Source organism: Papilio xuthus, unplaced genomic scaffold (genome assembly GCF_000836235.2).
Source record: "Papilio xuthus unplaced genomic scaffold, Pxut_1.1 DF829660.1, whole genome shotgun sequence".
Lineage (NCBI taxonomy): Eukaryota > Metazoa > Arthropoda > Insecta > Lepidoptera > Papilionidae > Papilio > Papilio xuthus.
The window spans coordinates 1,103,146-1,120,165 of NW_013528989.1; the positions used below are offsets into that span (position 1 = coordinate 1,103,146).

A 17,020-nucleotide genomic window follows, 5' to 3' on the forward strand; every position below is an offset into this window, starting at 1 on the left:
ATATATATATATATATATATAAAAAGAAAGTCGTGTTAGTTACACTATTTATAACTCAAGAACGGCTTTACTGATATGGTTGAAAATTGATGAGTAGGTAGCTTAGAGCCAGGAGATGGACTTAGGATACTATTTTTTTTTTCGAATTTATCCCTTGAAGAGCCGGTTTTTATTTAACTTACTAATATTATAAATGCGAATGTTTAGATGGATGTGATGTGGGTGGATGGATGTGATGTGGGTGGATGGATGGGTGGGCTACACTATATAAGTTTTTTATATATCGTCGCGGGCGACTGCTAGTTAGTAAACTTAATTAGTAGCCTATGTGTTCTTCCAGGCTATGTTTTATATCTTTTTACGACAAATTTTAGCGAGATTCATGCAGCCCTTCCTAAGATCCATTCATCAACAAAAAACAAAGATTCATTCATCTAAACATTCGCATTTATGATATTAGTAACTTTATCTTTTAACAGTGGTAGAGCCCGCTTTAACATCTTCGCACGAATCGGCCCGGCTCGCCCGGTGAAATACCACGACCACACAGAAGACAGGCGTGAAGTGGAAGCAATTCCGCGTTTCGTCTGATCAGTGTGCGTCCCGGAGGCCTAATTTAGTCCTCTTTCCCTTCCCACCTTTTTTCTTAGAAAGAAAGGATGGGAAGTGGAAGTGGACTTTCCGGATGAGAGGATGCATGGGAAGGGAAAATATTTTCTTTCTGTGCATCCTCTCCTCCGTCGATTAAAGGTAGGCAACGCATATGCGATTGCGTATGTCTATGGGCAACGGTCACTTCGCTATTTCAGCGATTTCGGGTGGCCGATTGCGCGTTTGCCACCTTTTGATATAAAAAAAATTTAGTAAGATTCCAACTCTTAGAACAAAGTTTATAAGAAATACAACAGCACTTTGTTACTGCCATTTGAAGGGGGCTATTACACAGTTTTATATCTTTTACTGCAACTAATTCTAGTTACAATTTTCTATAGCCCCGTAACCAAAGACCTGTAAAAACTTATGTTAGCACTAACTACTTTGACAAAAGATTTCCCAAAACACGTGATCTGTAATGCGATGAAGCCAATGCAATGAGGCCATGCCACGCATTTTCGTCTTCAATTTACATACAGAGGAAAACCAACCTTAAAGCTATTGTCCTAAAGGTTATTTTCCACATTAACCTGTTACAATCTTTAAATCTTTTAATACAGTGAAAAATATACTTTACGTTTATGCAATAAGGTGTGGAATTGATTGTTGTGTTCCGTGCAAGTTATTTATTTCGCGTCATAATTATTTTTATTGAATTGACCAAGTTCAAGACGAAGTTCATTGTAAGGTTCGTGCTACTTTGAACAAGGACATTGAAAATGGTTGGGTTATAATTAAAAACTATACTTTGTATTTTATCCGATTAAGATGCTGTAAGTAGTTTATTATTTTATAATAGAAGCCAGATTATAAGACAAAAGCGTAGTCATATACGTCTACAAATATTGTCCAATAAAATCTTATTCAGACATTTGTCTATTGAGATCTTTTTTAACATCAACGGATCGACGGATTTAAAAGTGTAAAAAAAAAACATATATAAAATCGGCTCAGTCGTTTAAGCTTAGTAGTTTTAACTAATAACATTAGTCGTCTCGAATTGGTAGACTCGCCCGATGCAACAACGACCGTACGACAGACTTCAAGTGGAAGCAGTTTCGCGCGCTGATTAGTGCGTGCCAGAGGCTTAATTTTAGTCCACTTTCCCTAGGGAAGAAGGCGAAGTGAATTTGATGTAGGTGGGGATGCATAGGAAAGGGAAATATTCTCTTTCTGTTCGCCCCCTTTTTCGATTAAAGGTATGCAACGCATCTGCAATTGCGTATATCTATAGGCAGCGGTCGCTTTATTTCTTTTGCCACGTTTAGATATAAAAATAGGTCGTATCCGTGCAAAAACATTGCCCTACTGAATCAATCGGGTAGCTATATATTTTACTTTATCATGACATGTCGATAAAAGTGTACCACAGTTGTGTATACTTCGATATTAATTTCTATAAGTGGCCAGCTCGCATGGGACTTTGATAATGTAATTGACTATAAAATTCTCTATGTCCCTCAAGTGCTTATTGTATGTAAATTAATTTAATTAATTGACTGACTGCATGTAAATGTACAGTAAGCTGCATAAATATTTATACATTTTGTAAGCTACAAACATTCACATTCGATTTCAAAAATATGTATGCATATATCAGTGTGTATTATTTTGATTATGAAAGCATGCTATGAATGAATACGTGTATAATTTTGTAACAGAACATCTATATAATTTTGTTTAGGTTTATAAATGTACAAATATTTATGAAGCTGACTGTACCCACCATTCAATATTTTGACAATACATTTTAATTGGTCTTTGGCTCTACATATCTAAGTTAGAGGATATTTGGAGGATGGGCAGTGATCCTACCGTAGCAATGCTAAAGCATACTTCCAGGCAATTATTAAGACCTAGAACCATTATTAAAATACTTACTTTTTTATCAAACAAACCGATTTCTAAATTATGCTTTTTATACAAAGTATTTTGTAAAATTTCTTATGAATTAGTCATTGTTCTTTTTCTATAATGTAAAAGATTCGACCACTGATTTAAAAACATTCAAACATTCTTAAAATATAAATATTTATAAACGAATATAAAAAAGGTCTCATTCCAAATTGACTACTGATCGATTCGCAGCTGGGAAATACATATGAAATAAACATGATTGTACGCGTAGAGACAAAACGATTCGAAATAGAGTATCGACTTTGGCGAGACAATTGTCAAGCATGCCGTATAATAAGTCATTTCAAAAGCCGCTATGGATAAGTCGACTGACTGCATATGAATAACATTAGAATTCACAAGTTCACATTCGAACTCGTGTAGGATTAAACGGTCGAACTAGTGATGTACCTATTCCTAGAAAAGTATCGATAAAGATATAGTCAAGCTATCGCGTCTTAAAGATATTAATCGGAATTTTTTTAATTATCACTTATACCCTATCATGTTTTATATAGAGTCAAAACTATGTGATAATTTATTTATTGAAATAAATAGAAAATAGTGTCGCATTGACACCAAAAAACTGGCATTACTAATAAATTATGAACACAGTTTCAATTGTTTTAACTTTAGACCATGTCATAGTCAAGCAAAATTTAAAGGTTGATTCCTCCATCTATTCCTATGATTAAACTTATATAAAAATCGATATCTTACATCGATATCGATAAACTTCTAACTTATGATGTCACATCACTATAAGAAAATTGCTAATGCCGGTAATTGAGTTATGGTTAGGCGACCTGAATGTTCCATTACCGATTGACAAGCCGGACTTGGTTCACGTTTATCATATTTGAACGTTACATAGAAATATACAAATTTTTTGGTGCACAAAAATATTTTTCGGAACATATCATTCAAGATATGTAGTGTTGTCTATAAATCTTCAATCGGTAAGTCGATAATTATTTTAATATGTCGATAATTTTATATTTATCTTCAAAATGTTTTTTTTTATTTAATTGCAAAACTGATACATCTAAAAATCATTTTTATATTTGTCGTAGTAATTGTTGTCCTTGAAAACAATTTTACGATCAAGTTGTGACGGTGAAAAGATTACGTTCTTTGTAAGGTTTCACGACAAACTCGCTGTACTAGGGATGTACTAAAAATGTATGTACAAATACGTTGTATACGTTATGTACTTTAATTTTATTCTGCTTTAACTTATAAATGCAACAAAATGTTAGAAATATCGTCGCGACTCTGTTTGCGCGAAATAAAAAAAACTTAATTAGTAGACTATGTGTTCTTCCAGACTACGCTCTACATCTATGCCTTTCAACGAGAACCGTTAACCCTTTCTGAAGATACCTTCTAACAAACTTCTATCCATCCATCCAAACATTTGGATTATTTAATTAAATTTTTGCGTTTCTGTATGTAATATAAAAAAATCATATTTTGTACACAGGGTGTTTTTTCGTTACTTATAACGAAAAAAAATTAAAATTTTTGTCTGTGTGTCCGCAAGTCCGCATGTGTTACGGGTAATCTTTTAAATGACTGAGCCGATTTGAATTGGACGTTAACGGGAAGGTAGGTAATGAATACGGGATTATTATGGATGATGTTTTGTTTTTTTTAATTCACGCTACAAAGACGCGGTCAACCGCTAGTGTGTCACTACAATCGGATTCTACGGTTAGTCTACTACGAATTGCCCTCGAATTTGAATTGAATTAGACCCAAGATTGTTGTAAATACTACTTAATAAATGGATATCAAAGTTATATGGATTGAATTATCGTTAGAGAATGTATAATGCTTCAGTGAGTCGATCAGTTAGTGCGCTCCGTCGGATGGAAAATTTGCACCAGTCTGATGCACAGATTAATACTTAATTTCAAAACCTGGGAATCAATTGCAATAACATTATGGAAGTTCCCTTCACGGCTTTTAATAAGGAAGTTGTTTTTGGAGTGTTGTTTCAACCTGTCAAATTTGATAGTATTATAAAGAGGGTAAGGGACATGAACTCTTCGTCGTATGATTCGACCAGTTCAGACGTACTGTGGGGTCGTATAGTGAGCTGATGATGACCTCACATAAATAACCTAAAATTGATTATGCGATTTTCTTAATACTTATCGCTATTATTTCTATATGTAGCTTTCAAATCTTCAAACTGAGTAATTTTCGGTCTTGACAGTTGAATAAAGCGAAGCCCGAGCTATTACAGTGACTTTAAATTACACAATGGAATTGTGTACTTGCAGTTAATTCATTAATATCTTGTTAGTTAAATGTTGGCTCGTTCTCACGTAACAATGCAACTATGTTTAATTATTCTGTAATAATTAGCTGTCGCCTGCGACTCCGTCCGCGCGGGATTAAAGATAGATGTTAGCCGATTCTCAGACCTACTCAATATGCTCACAAAATTTCATGGGAATCGGTCAAGCCGTTTCGGAGGAGTATGGGAACGGAAATTGTGACACGAGAATTTTATATATAAGATACTCAGAATGGATAGTTACAAATTATGGAAACTCTATTAAATAATTTCGTTTAAAACGACATTCGAATATTTGTAAGAAAGTCCGCTCTTTAAATTAAATCAATTTGTTCACAAAATAGTTTAAAAATAAACAGGTTCCATCCACACCACCTGGATGGCTGGCATTCCACAACGGTGCGATTCTCGCGCAACTTCTTCCCTCGCACAGCCGCGTTGTGGATCGGTCTGTCCTCGGCGGTATTTCCAAACCAATACGACATGGGGACCTTCAAGAAGCGAGCATACCATTTCCTTAAAGGCCGGCAACACATCTGCGGTTTCTCTGGTGTTGCAGATGTCCATGGGTGTCGTTGATCACCCCGGTGTTCCAGCCGCTCGTTTGACCCCTTCTCTTATAAAAAAACACATTTTAGTAAAGTTGTACTATATCCATTTAATACATCTAAAAATAAGGAATATGATGAGGAAGGATGATGGTGATGATATGTGCAAAAAGTAATGAGATTGAATGTCGATGGCTGCAAAGGTAGAGGAATTCCAAAAAAGTATGGAATGACTGTGTGAAAGAGGATATGCGCAAGAATGGGGTAGATTCAGATATGAAGACTGATAGATATGTATGGAGTACTGTGCCGACCCTCCATAGAGTTAAGCTTGATGATGAAATAAGGTATATTATATACTGCAAAATCTCTATTAACATTTAGCATAAGAAATATGTGCAAAAAAGAGGACGGATAAAGAGATGTCGTTTCTTGTATAAATAAAATAATATCTGGATGACTGATGATGATGAGCTTTGCTCGGTATTTTTTTTTAATTGTCATTTTCGGAAATTATATTTAAGTACGAATAACTAATAAAATGATGAAATATGAATAATATTTTTCGATCTTACCGATAGAAAAAGTAAAGTTTATGTTTAAGTTGATTATCGATAAAACACGAAAAAAATGACATTTTCTGAAAATGATTCCTAGCTAGATCGATTTATCGCCACCGAAACTCCCTATATACTAAATTTTATGAAAATCGTTGGAGCCGATTCCGAGATTCCAATTATATATATATAAGAATTGCTCATTTAAAGATATAAGATACATCTTTGTATATAATAACTTGTTTTTAAAATGATAAAATATTACAAAAGAATACTTTTAACTACTTCTATTGTTATAAAACGGTTTATTGTTAACATTTATGTTGTTAACTGTACATAGTATATATTTCAGTATGTATGAGACGTGCTCGACCGGCCGTATAGCTGTATTAAGTGATTGAAATGTAGGCATCCTGTAATATCGCGCGCAAAAGTGATATAGTAATTTTTTTAGTCACTTTTATAGCAAATTTTATGAATACGCACTTAGGAAGATAGAATTTTTTATATTACTTAGTTACTCTTAATAAGTACAAGTTAATTTAATAAACTTGCTTTTGAATATATTAATAATACTAATACTAATATATAAATGCGAAAGTTTATATGTATGGACGGATCTATGGATGGATATTAGAAGGTATCCCCGGAACGTCACAACGGATCTTAATGAAATATGGTACAGGACATAGTATGAAACATCACATAGGTTACTAATATAGTTTAAATTCCTCTCGGGAGGAGTTGCGGGCGACAGATAGTTAAAGTAAAAAATATTTTTTTATTTTATCGAAGAAACCAATAAAATCATCAAGCGCATCGCATCATATCCGCGCCGGACGAACCGCACTCAGGGCCCTCAACGGATTTTAGCTTGCTTTGTATGATTTTTCATAGAGCTGCGTCATTTAAAAGACGGCATTCAACAAGCAATCCGTTGCGTGTCGTGTGTGCGGTGCGTCCAGCGCGGATCAATGGAAAAGCACATTTGAGATGTAATTTTAAAATTATGTAAATTATTATTAGCATTTTTCTCTTGCTTGTACCTCACGCTAGAATGGTCGGACGAGTAGATTGGATAAAGTTAGTGTTTTCAAATTGAGTTTCATTTTGAATATGTGGGTAGGCAGCAATAAATGCTATTCGTTTCAATAACTGTCCAGCTGTGGACATGCGTTGGTGTTTGTCTGGATTACGAGACTTCACTCGTGGGAAGTCAAGGTAAAGTGGACTCCTACTAGCAGTAGAAGATCCTCCTACTAGTAGAAGAACTCCTAGTGGTATTTATATTCCAAAATTTTCCGTGGTTCTATATTTAAATTCATATGATTTGGGATATTTATCCTTTGATTTTTGTTAATCGGATTACTAGTTTGATGCTAATTTTTGTACTAAACTTTTCAACTACTTCCGATCTTCCTCGTTTCTATTTTATTTAATTTCAATGTTAAATATATCATTGTTTACATTAGAATCATTTTTATACTGTCACTAACGTGTGCTTAATTTTAATGAAATATACGTGTTAAGGACTAAACTCGTCTGTACTTGACAATTTTGTAATTATCACCGAGCGTATCACCATCGCAAAGACCGGCAACGCATCTGCGGTTGCTCTGGTATTGCTGATGTCCATGGGCATCGTTGAACATCTCGGTGTTCTCGCTGCTCGTTTGCCCTTTTCTGTTATAAAAAAAAATACAATTTAATATATAGGTCATTCGTAGATTAATTATAACATATTAGTTCTTTAAGACATTATTAGTTAGAATCCTTTGGCTCGAATGTCGCGATTTTGTTACAAAGTGTCAGAATTATTAGCAAGGGCACATAAACGTGGACATGTTAACAAGACTAATGTTGCGCCAGTACACCGGCACAGTGTCGGATTTTCGTCCTAACAATACTGATATACTTTGATGTTCTGCAGTCACGTGAGTCCAAACATGACGGTGACTGTGTCTCCCGACCGACATACAGTGGGTGCCCAGCGCTGGGGCCCGTCGCGATCTGTCACGCTCAAACGAAGCCCCGGAGCACCACTCGGAGTCAGCATCGTAGGCGGTAAAGTAAGTAATTTTACTAGTATCATCACATACTAAACTTTCGTATGACTTTTTAATTATTAATATACTTAGAAAAATGTAAGTACAACTAAGTTACAATTGCAATACTTTCGTGACATAACATAACTACTCTGACTGAAAAATAACTAAAAGATAATAAATTCGACTATATAGTATATTTGTCAATAAGTTGCGGTACAATAATTCATTAAGAAACTTGGCCGGATTTATTACCGGGGTTAATTTGTTGCAAAGTAAATTTTCATATCTCATGGGATAAAGTAATTTTCTGTATAACTTTAATATCGAAGGAACGTGTAATTTAGCTCATAGCAGGAGAAAGTTTTTATTTATTGATGCAAGAAATTAACAAGGCAAATAAATCTCTTAAAACACGAATTTTAAATGAAGTCCATAAATCTTTTGAAAGCAATGACTGATTGCCTTAGTTACCATACCAAAGCTCTCCCTTATTGAAGATTTCTTCTGCTAATATACGACTGTGAGTGCCGTGACAGTAAGATATTAAATTTAATTATAATTTTGTTCAATAGGTTGACATAATATCGAATCAGAATACAGCCAATGGCTCTGAAAAGGCGATATTTGGGATATTCATCAAGAATGTGGTCCCTGATAGTCCGGCGGGACTCTGTGGTGAACTACACGTGAGTTTAATTATATTACTAACTGTCACTCGCGACACCTATGTAGCTTATGTGTTCCAGACTATGTTCTACATCTATGCCAAATTGCAGTAAGATCCACAAACATTCATCCAATCTAGAGATTACTCTGTGGTGCCCATTCTTTAACTCTTGCTCAGTAATTATTGTAACTTTCAAAGAGTATGACAGGAAAGAATCGAAAAGATATTTATGGTCCTGTAGAGGTGTTTAGTCAGGTTAACCTTACGGTTAGAGGAAGTAAAATATTACGTTTTTCAGACCGGTGACAGGATTTTGGAAGTGGACGGTGTCTGTGTGAGAACAGCGCAGCACGAGAGAGCTGTGCAGCTGATTAAGGCTGCGGGCAACACTGTCACACTTACTGTCCAAAGCTTGATAGCCTGGGTAAGTTGAACAGGGTCTTAAAGTGAATCAATTGGTATTTTAAGAGCTGGAACACAGACCGCTTGATCTCATTGAAGAAAAAGTGTCCTGTACGTAATACATCTATTATTAGTCAAGAAGTTACAGATTGTGTTAACTACCTTTGATCGATAGGGTACATAAATGTAAGCTGCAAATAATTTAACAGTCGTGTTTAGAACAGACATGTAAAAAAGAAGACGAGGAAAGGTTTAAATTCCTTTCTACTGTTCATCGCTCTTTTAAAACATTCCATGATCAAAACTCTTTTAACTTAAATATTAGTAAGACATAATGAAATATTCAATAAAATATGTTATTCCTCTGTCCAGAATACTGATTCATCCGATGTTGATGTAACATCACCAACTCCTTCGAGGACCCTATCATACAAGAAAGGTCCAGCACCGCCACCGCCAACAGCAGTCAATCAAGTTCCTAAACATGATATAAAGGTAAGAGATGATCCTGTAACATCAGTAAAATATATAAAGGCGTCTCAGACAATCGCTTTGAAATATGAGGTATGCAAAAATTTCAAAGCAATACTAGAAAAATGAATGGTGACTACAATATTATAAGCTAATTAGGAATGATTCACTTATAATCTGCTGTCAAAAAAGGTTGTCAAATTTTAACCTTAGTGATTTTGGTCCTAAAGAGATTACATCTCCCTAATCTAGTCCCAAGAAACGGGAATTGGTAGAGCTGATTTTCTAACTAGAGTAGTTTTATAGCAGTTTATTTAACAGTTAAAATTATCGCTTCACCAGATAACAGTCACATCAGAAGCTGGCACAGAAAAAGAAGGAGAGATAGACGCAGAAAAGGAAACAAAGGAGAAAGGATCATCTGAAACTGAATCTTCTAAGCCGGTCTACTCTGACTCTGAGAGCAGTGATGAAGAAGACGAAAGAGAATTGAGTGGAAGAACATATTCTGAGAAAGGTGTTGAGGTAAATAAAGAGAAATCTAATTAGGGTAGGCTCCGAGCCCCTCAAGGGCGACATATAGTGAGCTGATGATGGTGAAGTAAATAACAATCTATTTTCTTCGTTCTTTCTTTAGATTGATCGAGCATCTGCTGGAGCAATCAAGCGCACTAAAGAAGAGAAGGAGGCGGATCCAGAAGAAGAAGATGACTTCGGCTACACAACAAGTGAGTGGAAAGATACATTATTCACATTCTTTAACTTCTCCTTCTATTTGATACATGTTTACTTCTACTCTTATCTTCTAGAACATAATAGATGATTTGTTTTTTTAATGCGTAGTGTCTTAGGAACTTGTATATTTATAAGAACATCGTCGTCACTTCTTAAACTTTCCCAGCGAGAGGCTCGGAGTTTTACCAAGTTAACGTAGCTAGGTCGTAGTCATAGTAAGGGACATTTCTGTTTAAAATTATTATACGTGATATTCAATATTTTCAAGGTCAAATTTCATTCGATTTTTTGTTTAAATTTTGATTTTCGAATTTTTAATTTGATGTGAAACAAAATCAATGGAAACTAACTTTAAAACAAACGCGAGACGCTTTGTTTTTCAATAATTAAATATATTTTCAATCGAAATTCAAAACGTATTGCTTCTGAGTATTTAACAATTTCTTAAAATCAGTTTGGCGCTCAAATATAATAACAGATTGTCTGTGACTTTGACCCACCTATATTAACAGTGTCTGGATTTTAAGGTTAAAGTAAACAATTTCAGTAAGGCTGGCCACACACTAGTGCGAACGGACGAACGACCGAAAAACAAATTCTATATTCACACAGACTTTGAAAACAAATGAATCGAACTGTGCCGTAGAATTTTAGTGTCTCTAATTCCGTTTACAATAGCTTTTAGAAGATTTTCAGAAAAACGAAAAACGGATAGGTACAATATCATCAGCAATTTTTTTTTCTCCGAGATATGCCTTTTTAAAAACTAAATAAAAACAGCTACACTCTACTATACCTTATCCCGTGTCAGTTCTGGATAATTTTGTCTAGACCAGTGGTTCCGAAACTTATTTTGTAAATAAATATTTTTTTAGCGCCCCCATTAAAAACCATGATAACTTCAAATTAAATTAATTAATTATTGTGACCTATATATGTTTATTAACGGAGAATTCTAAACGATACTTTTACTATAAACCGCAACTCGAGACCTGCAGCGCCCACAATGGGGCGTTATCGCCCACTTTGGGAAAGACTGGTCTAGAAGTTTATTTATCTCAACAAGACACATAATGCTTATCATTATAGAGTTCACACATTCTCTTCATAAAAGGCCGCAATGACATTCGACCTACCTACACTTCGCTCAGTCCACCCCGCTAAGGTTCACAATTTTCATGGACATAATGATTCGTACGATTTTGTCAGTAAAAATTAATGTGACAAAAATTTCACTATTTATTATAAATTTTATATATTTTCTACATTACCTGAAATTTTCTGGTGATAAATAGCCGGGTAAAATTATGCGAATTTTATATTCGGTTTGTCCACTCTAGTTTGGTTTAATCTTTATTTTTTCGACACACGTTTTATATCATTCGGAAGTCATTTCGCTGTTAATGATTTAATAACTACATCAAACTTACGATTTGTTTATTTTTTATATATTTAATGACTTTAGTCAAGGTAACCCTTCTGGTGCAGGAAAACTTACTAATATTATAAATGCGGATGTTTGGATGGATGGATATTTGTTAGAAGGTATCTCCAGAACGGCAATGGATCTCACTGAAATTTGGCATAGATGAAGAACATAGTTTGCAAGAACACATAGGCTACTAATTACTTTTTCGGCGCGAAATCGTTCACAAAATTCTTTCTTATTTCTATTTTCTTATAAATGAAGGTTTATTTTTAATTATTTAGTAAAAATCTGTTTCCTTTTCAATTAATTTTTGTGTTTTAAAAGTTTTTAATTTATAATAATGTATCTTTTCACTTATAATTTTAATACTAAGATTTGTTTTGTTATAAATTCTGTTGTTATAGTATTTTAATAAAAGAGGTTTTATTTATGGTTGACCACTTCGCCAAATTATGAAAAAAAATATTTAGTAATATAATTTTCATATTACTTTTTAATCAATGACCTTCCAAGATTGAGAAGGAATAAAAAATATTCAAATAATTTAGTCTACGTAATTACTCTACTACAATAATATTAATAGGAAAAAGCAATGGTTAAAAGTGCACTTTATTAAACCATAGATTAACAAATATCTCTATAGGTATAAAACAAGTGTAACCTATTGCCGTATCTGCACTATCTAATCTATGAGGCACCTGTTAACAGCATTGTTTATTATGTGCGACCTTCAAGTACCAGAAATAGAAACGAACCCAGTATATTGAACACGCTGTATAACGGATTCCATTGGAATTCGGCGCTTTGTTACATGCACTGGATCTTTGTAAACCATATTACCACAGAACTATTAAGGCAATCAAAGAGTAAACAATTTGATCGAGATAGAAAAAATCAAAGATTAACAAATTTAAATTCGATCTTTGACTATTTTGCATATCCGTGAAGTTTTTAATCAACCTTTTTTAATCAACTTAATTTAAACTATCTAAAAATTAAAATATCGATCTAAAATATTATGTATTGTTGAGTTATACGTTAATTTTTAAATCGATCTAAATTATTGAATATTGATTTCGTCTGAAAAGGATATTATACTAATCTTTGACAATCTCAAAGATTAAAGGTCACTTTACTTCGTACTAATATTATAAATGCAAATTTAGAATCATTTGGCGCGAATGACGTGCTTTCGTTACAAAGTTCAGTATCAGAATGAATAGTGAGGGGACACAAACGTCGACACCCCAGCAAGACCAGTGTTGCGCCAGCACACCGGAACAGTGTCGGACCTTTTCCTAACAGTTAGAAGGTATCTTTAACGTCTTAACAGTACTAAGTGAAATTTGTAATAGAATCATCATCATTATCATCATCATCATCATCAGCTCACTATAAGTCCACACCGAGAGGTTCAGAATCTACCCTAAGTTTTAGGGTGATTAGGCCATAGTCAACCACGCTGGCGAAGTGCGTGTTGGTTGACTTCAAACATATCTTTGAATTTCTTCTTAGATATGTGCAGGTTGCATCACGATGTTTTCCTTCACCGTAAGTACGTCGGATAAATGTACATATGTAAATCGGAAATCAATAAAAAAAACACATTGGTACATGGCGGGATTCTAACCCTGGACCTGCAGATTGCAAGTCAAGTGCTTGACCCCTGAGCCACTGACGCTCTCTCTGTAATAGAATATTATATATAAAAATAATAAATTACTAATGAATTTAATAGTGAAAAGGCACATTAAGGAATGAATGAATTAAAACCATTCATTCAGTCTACAGACACGATCCATTCAGGGTCGAAGTATTTCCTGTTAGAAAACGAGCGAGTTATTTTCAAGATAAAAATGTTTCACGCCTCGAATGTTTTTATTACGATAATAAAATATTTAATCGCGACATGTATTTTGATATTTTAATCGTCTGTTGCGTTTTATACGTGTTCATAAAGATTCACATTACATGAAAATATAACTTTGGTTTACATTGCCCGCTTTGTTTTTTTTATTCGATATGTAAAGGCAAAGGAAATGGATCTATACAATGTTATAATAAATTCGATTGTTGTCAAAATGGCAATTTTTTTTTCTAATCATAAAAAATATTTTATTTTATTTTATTAATCTCATTAGTAAATATATGCATTTTATTAATAGTCTAAGGCCCTTCGTACACAAGGCATTGTAAATCTTCGAAAGCGATATAGCATTGAGTCGGAAGAGTCGCGTGGCTCGAGCTCCACATAAAGTTGAATGGTCGACGCGATTCGTCTATTCCAGTGGTTCCCAAACTTATTTTGTCTACTGCTCATTTTGACAATAAATATTTTTTAGCGCCCCCATATTTTCACATATTTAAAAACTATTATAACTTCAAATTAAATTAATTAATTATTGTGACCTACATATCTTTATTAACGGAGAATTCTAAACGAAACTTTCACTATAACCCGCAACTTGAGACCTGCAGCGCCCACAAGGGGGCGTTTTCGTCCACTTTGGGAAAGACTGGTCTATTCGGTCAGTACAGGTATAGCGACATAACAACTGAATAGATTTGCTCCGCCATTTTGAAAATCGCAGAGACTTTTCTCTCGATAATCTCGACAAACATGTTGTGTGTTACTGGTTTTAGCGACTAAAGAACAAAATGTCGACGACGCGTGTATATCTATATTATATTTCGTAAGTTGCTTACCAATAAAATTGACAGGTTTCTATGATTTAAGTTGTTTTGTGTACGAAGAGCTTAATTCTTTATTAAATAAATGAAAACTCTATAAATACTAAATGTTTTAAAGAATTATTCAAACTTTCGTGAGACATTATACTAAACTGATGAGTGAGCGACGGGCCGCGTCCGCGAAATAATACCAGTACCACTCATCTTTATGAAGGGCCCCCGATGGGCTCCAAACTAGTTTGTGCCGCTACCGGACGAATATACGTGAGTGTTTAGCTGTTTTTATATAAGTTTTGTTTTAAAGAAAATTATTATTCATCTAAAAATGTCATGAAGAGAATCGCTTAAGTAATCTGCGTGTTAGATATTACCATTGTAATAAAACATAAAAGCGACATCTGAACAAACATTATTAGACATTTTTCGCATATATACTAAACGTAAGTAACAAAGATCTATTTTCGTAGGTAGATTAAAAAGCTGGCTGATAAAAAAGCGCCCAGAAAAAAACATTCGGCCATTTTTTTTGCGTCGCTTAAAAGAAATATCGTATCAACATTTGTCATGCAAAAATATTTTTGCACATCATTGCCTAAATAATTCGTCGCCGGGCAAACGAATTACAAAGTTATTCTTACCGTCAAATCAAATTGAACAACTTTTCTTCTGTTATTATAGTCCTTAATACAATGTAATAGAGTTCAGTTTTGCTTTCGTATGAATTGTCTTACTTGACAAAACTTTTATAAACTTACCCTTGTTTGCATACAAAAGTCCGTCTCGTTACGGGTGCGAAGGTTTACTACGAATGTTTTCAAATAAACTTTTCCATTATTAAATAGAAAGAATTTTCTTAAAAACATAGATTTCTTCTTTGAATTACTAGAAATTTGTTTTGTTAAAGTAATTTTTAATATTAGCAATTAACGATTAAAGAATTAATAATGTTATTTTTTTAAGTAAGACAAAAACTAATATATCAATGTGCACAAAAAACTTACTGAAGTACACAAATTTTAAGACTTCTTTAGGTGTCGAAAAAAATTGTTAAACGAAGGTTTCTGAGGCCAAAATCCTCCTTTAAAACATAATGTTATATTTTTGTCAAAGATAATAGCAGTGATGACGATATGTTTTATACAGATATTTTGGTCTCAGAAACCCACGGTAAGAAGTCTTAAAGGGCCTATCAAAAGTTGATTTTTCTTCCTCTCAGAAGGTTGCGTTGATCACGGAGGGAAAGGTATACATTTTTTATCACATAAGCATTGTACTACTGCCAATTGCTTGAACTCTAATTGCTTGAAAATGTCCGTTTACATTCTTATCCTAAAAATAAAATCAAACGTTCCTTTCTTGTTGTTTTATGCCCTTTCAGTTTCAGCGCGATGTTTTGCAACCCACGTGTGCTTTCAGTACCGCGACAGATATTCAAGCGAACGGTCGCGTTTGATATTCGCAGTTCGGGAAGTTTCGCGTTCGAAATTCAAATGTTTAAATTTAGACACATTATGATAATGTTTTTTTATCTCTATGACCGGCCAGTGATAGTCAAAGTTTATAAAAAGGTTTTATATGTGTTTGAGAAATCAGTGATTTTGTGAACATAGAAATAAAAAAGTTAACGTGAGAAATAGTGACGTATTTTTGATTTTACATATATTATATGTAGGAATAAAACTTCAGTGTTTTATTATTCTTTACAGTGTTAAGGAAAAACAAAATACTTTTTTTCCTTTTATGGCAGTAAGATTTGACAAAAGTTATTTGAGCTGATTTTACGAGGTCAAGGTCTGAAGAATGTAGTTTACGATTCATTTTATCTAAGACGAAAATAACAACTTGACTTTCACAAAAAAACAGATTAATGTTTCTATTCATAGGTATACGATTCTAAAATGAAATTTAAAACACACTCGAGAATAATCTGGCAAGATACACGGTTCTGATTTTTTTTAAAGATCAATAATTTATAGAATAAGCAAGAATCAGAATTTTGTTATCATAAAATTATGCTTAGTAAATCAATTGTTGTGACACGTTGTTCTAATACATGTTGTCTTTGTTTTTTAAAATAGAATGAAAGGGATGACAATATCTTACTTAAGAAAGTACCTCCAGAACGACTGCATGGATCTCGATAAATTTGGCGTAGTCTGGAAGAACTTTGCGTCCCTGAGGCCTAATTTAATCCTCTTTTCACTCTTCTTCTTATAAGGAAAGGATGGGAGGTGGAAATGGACTTTCCGGATGAGAGGATGCATGGAAGGGGAAAATGTTTTCTCTCTGTGCATCCTCCCCCTCCGACGATTAAAGGTAGACAACGCATATGGAATTGCATATGTCTATGGGCAACGGTCACTTCGCTATTTCAGCGATTTCAGGTGGCCGCTCGCTCGTTTGCCATCTTATGATATAAAAAAAGGCTACTAGTTAAGTTGTTTTAGCTTAGTACGGTGTGTTTCGCCTCTTCCTCATTCTACACACGTTAGTTTCTGTTTTCTAAAATAAATATTAGTAGGTAGAGCATCACTTACAAACAAACAAATCTTTCCTCTTTTAACTATACATATTACTACCTATTTTTATCTTTACCTTGTAGCTCCATTATATTTAA

The 17,020-nt window shown here is 33.9% G+C and overlaps 1 protein-coding gene across 2 annotated transcripts in view; it reads left to right on the forward strand.

The window, feature by feature from the left end:
- The window catches only part of LOC106115966 (uncharacterized), an 88,362-nt gene that overhangs the window by 36,133 nt on the left and 35,209 nt on the right, over positions 1 to 17,020 (forward strand). For both annotated transcript variants that reach the window (XM_013309648.1, XM_013309657.1), the window contains exons 19-24: positions 7,891 to 8,029; positions 8,581 to 8,694; positions 8,974 to 9,099; positions 9,450 to 9,572; positions 9,891 to 10,073; positions 10,186 to 10,276. In XM_013309648.1, coding sequence (XP_013165102.1) covers positions 7,891 to 8,029; positions 8,581 to 8,694; positions 8,974 to 9,099; positions 9,450 to 9,572; positions 9,891 to 10,073; positions 10,186 to 10,276 — 776 coding nt within the window. The remainder of the gene's footprint in view (positions 1 to 7,890; positions 8,030 to 8,580; positions 8,695 to 8,973; positions 9,100 to 9,449; positions 9,573 to 9,890; positions 10,074 to 10,185; positions 10,277 to 17,020) is intronic.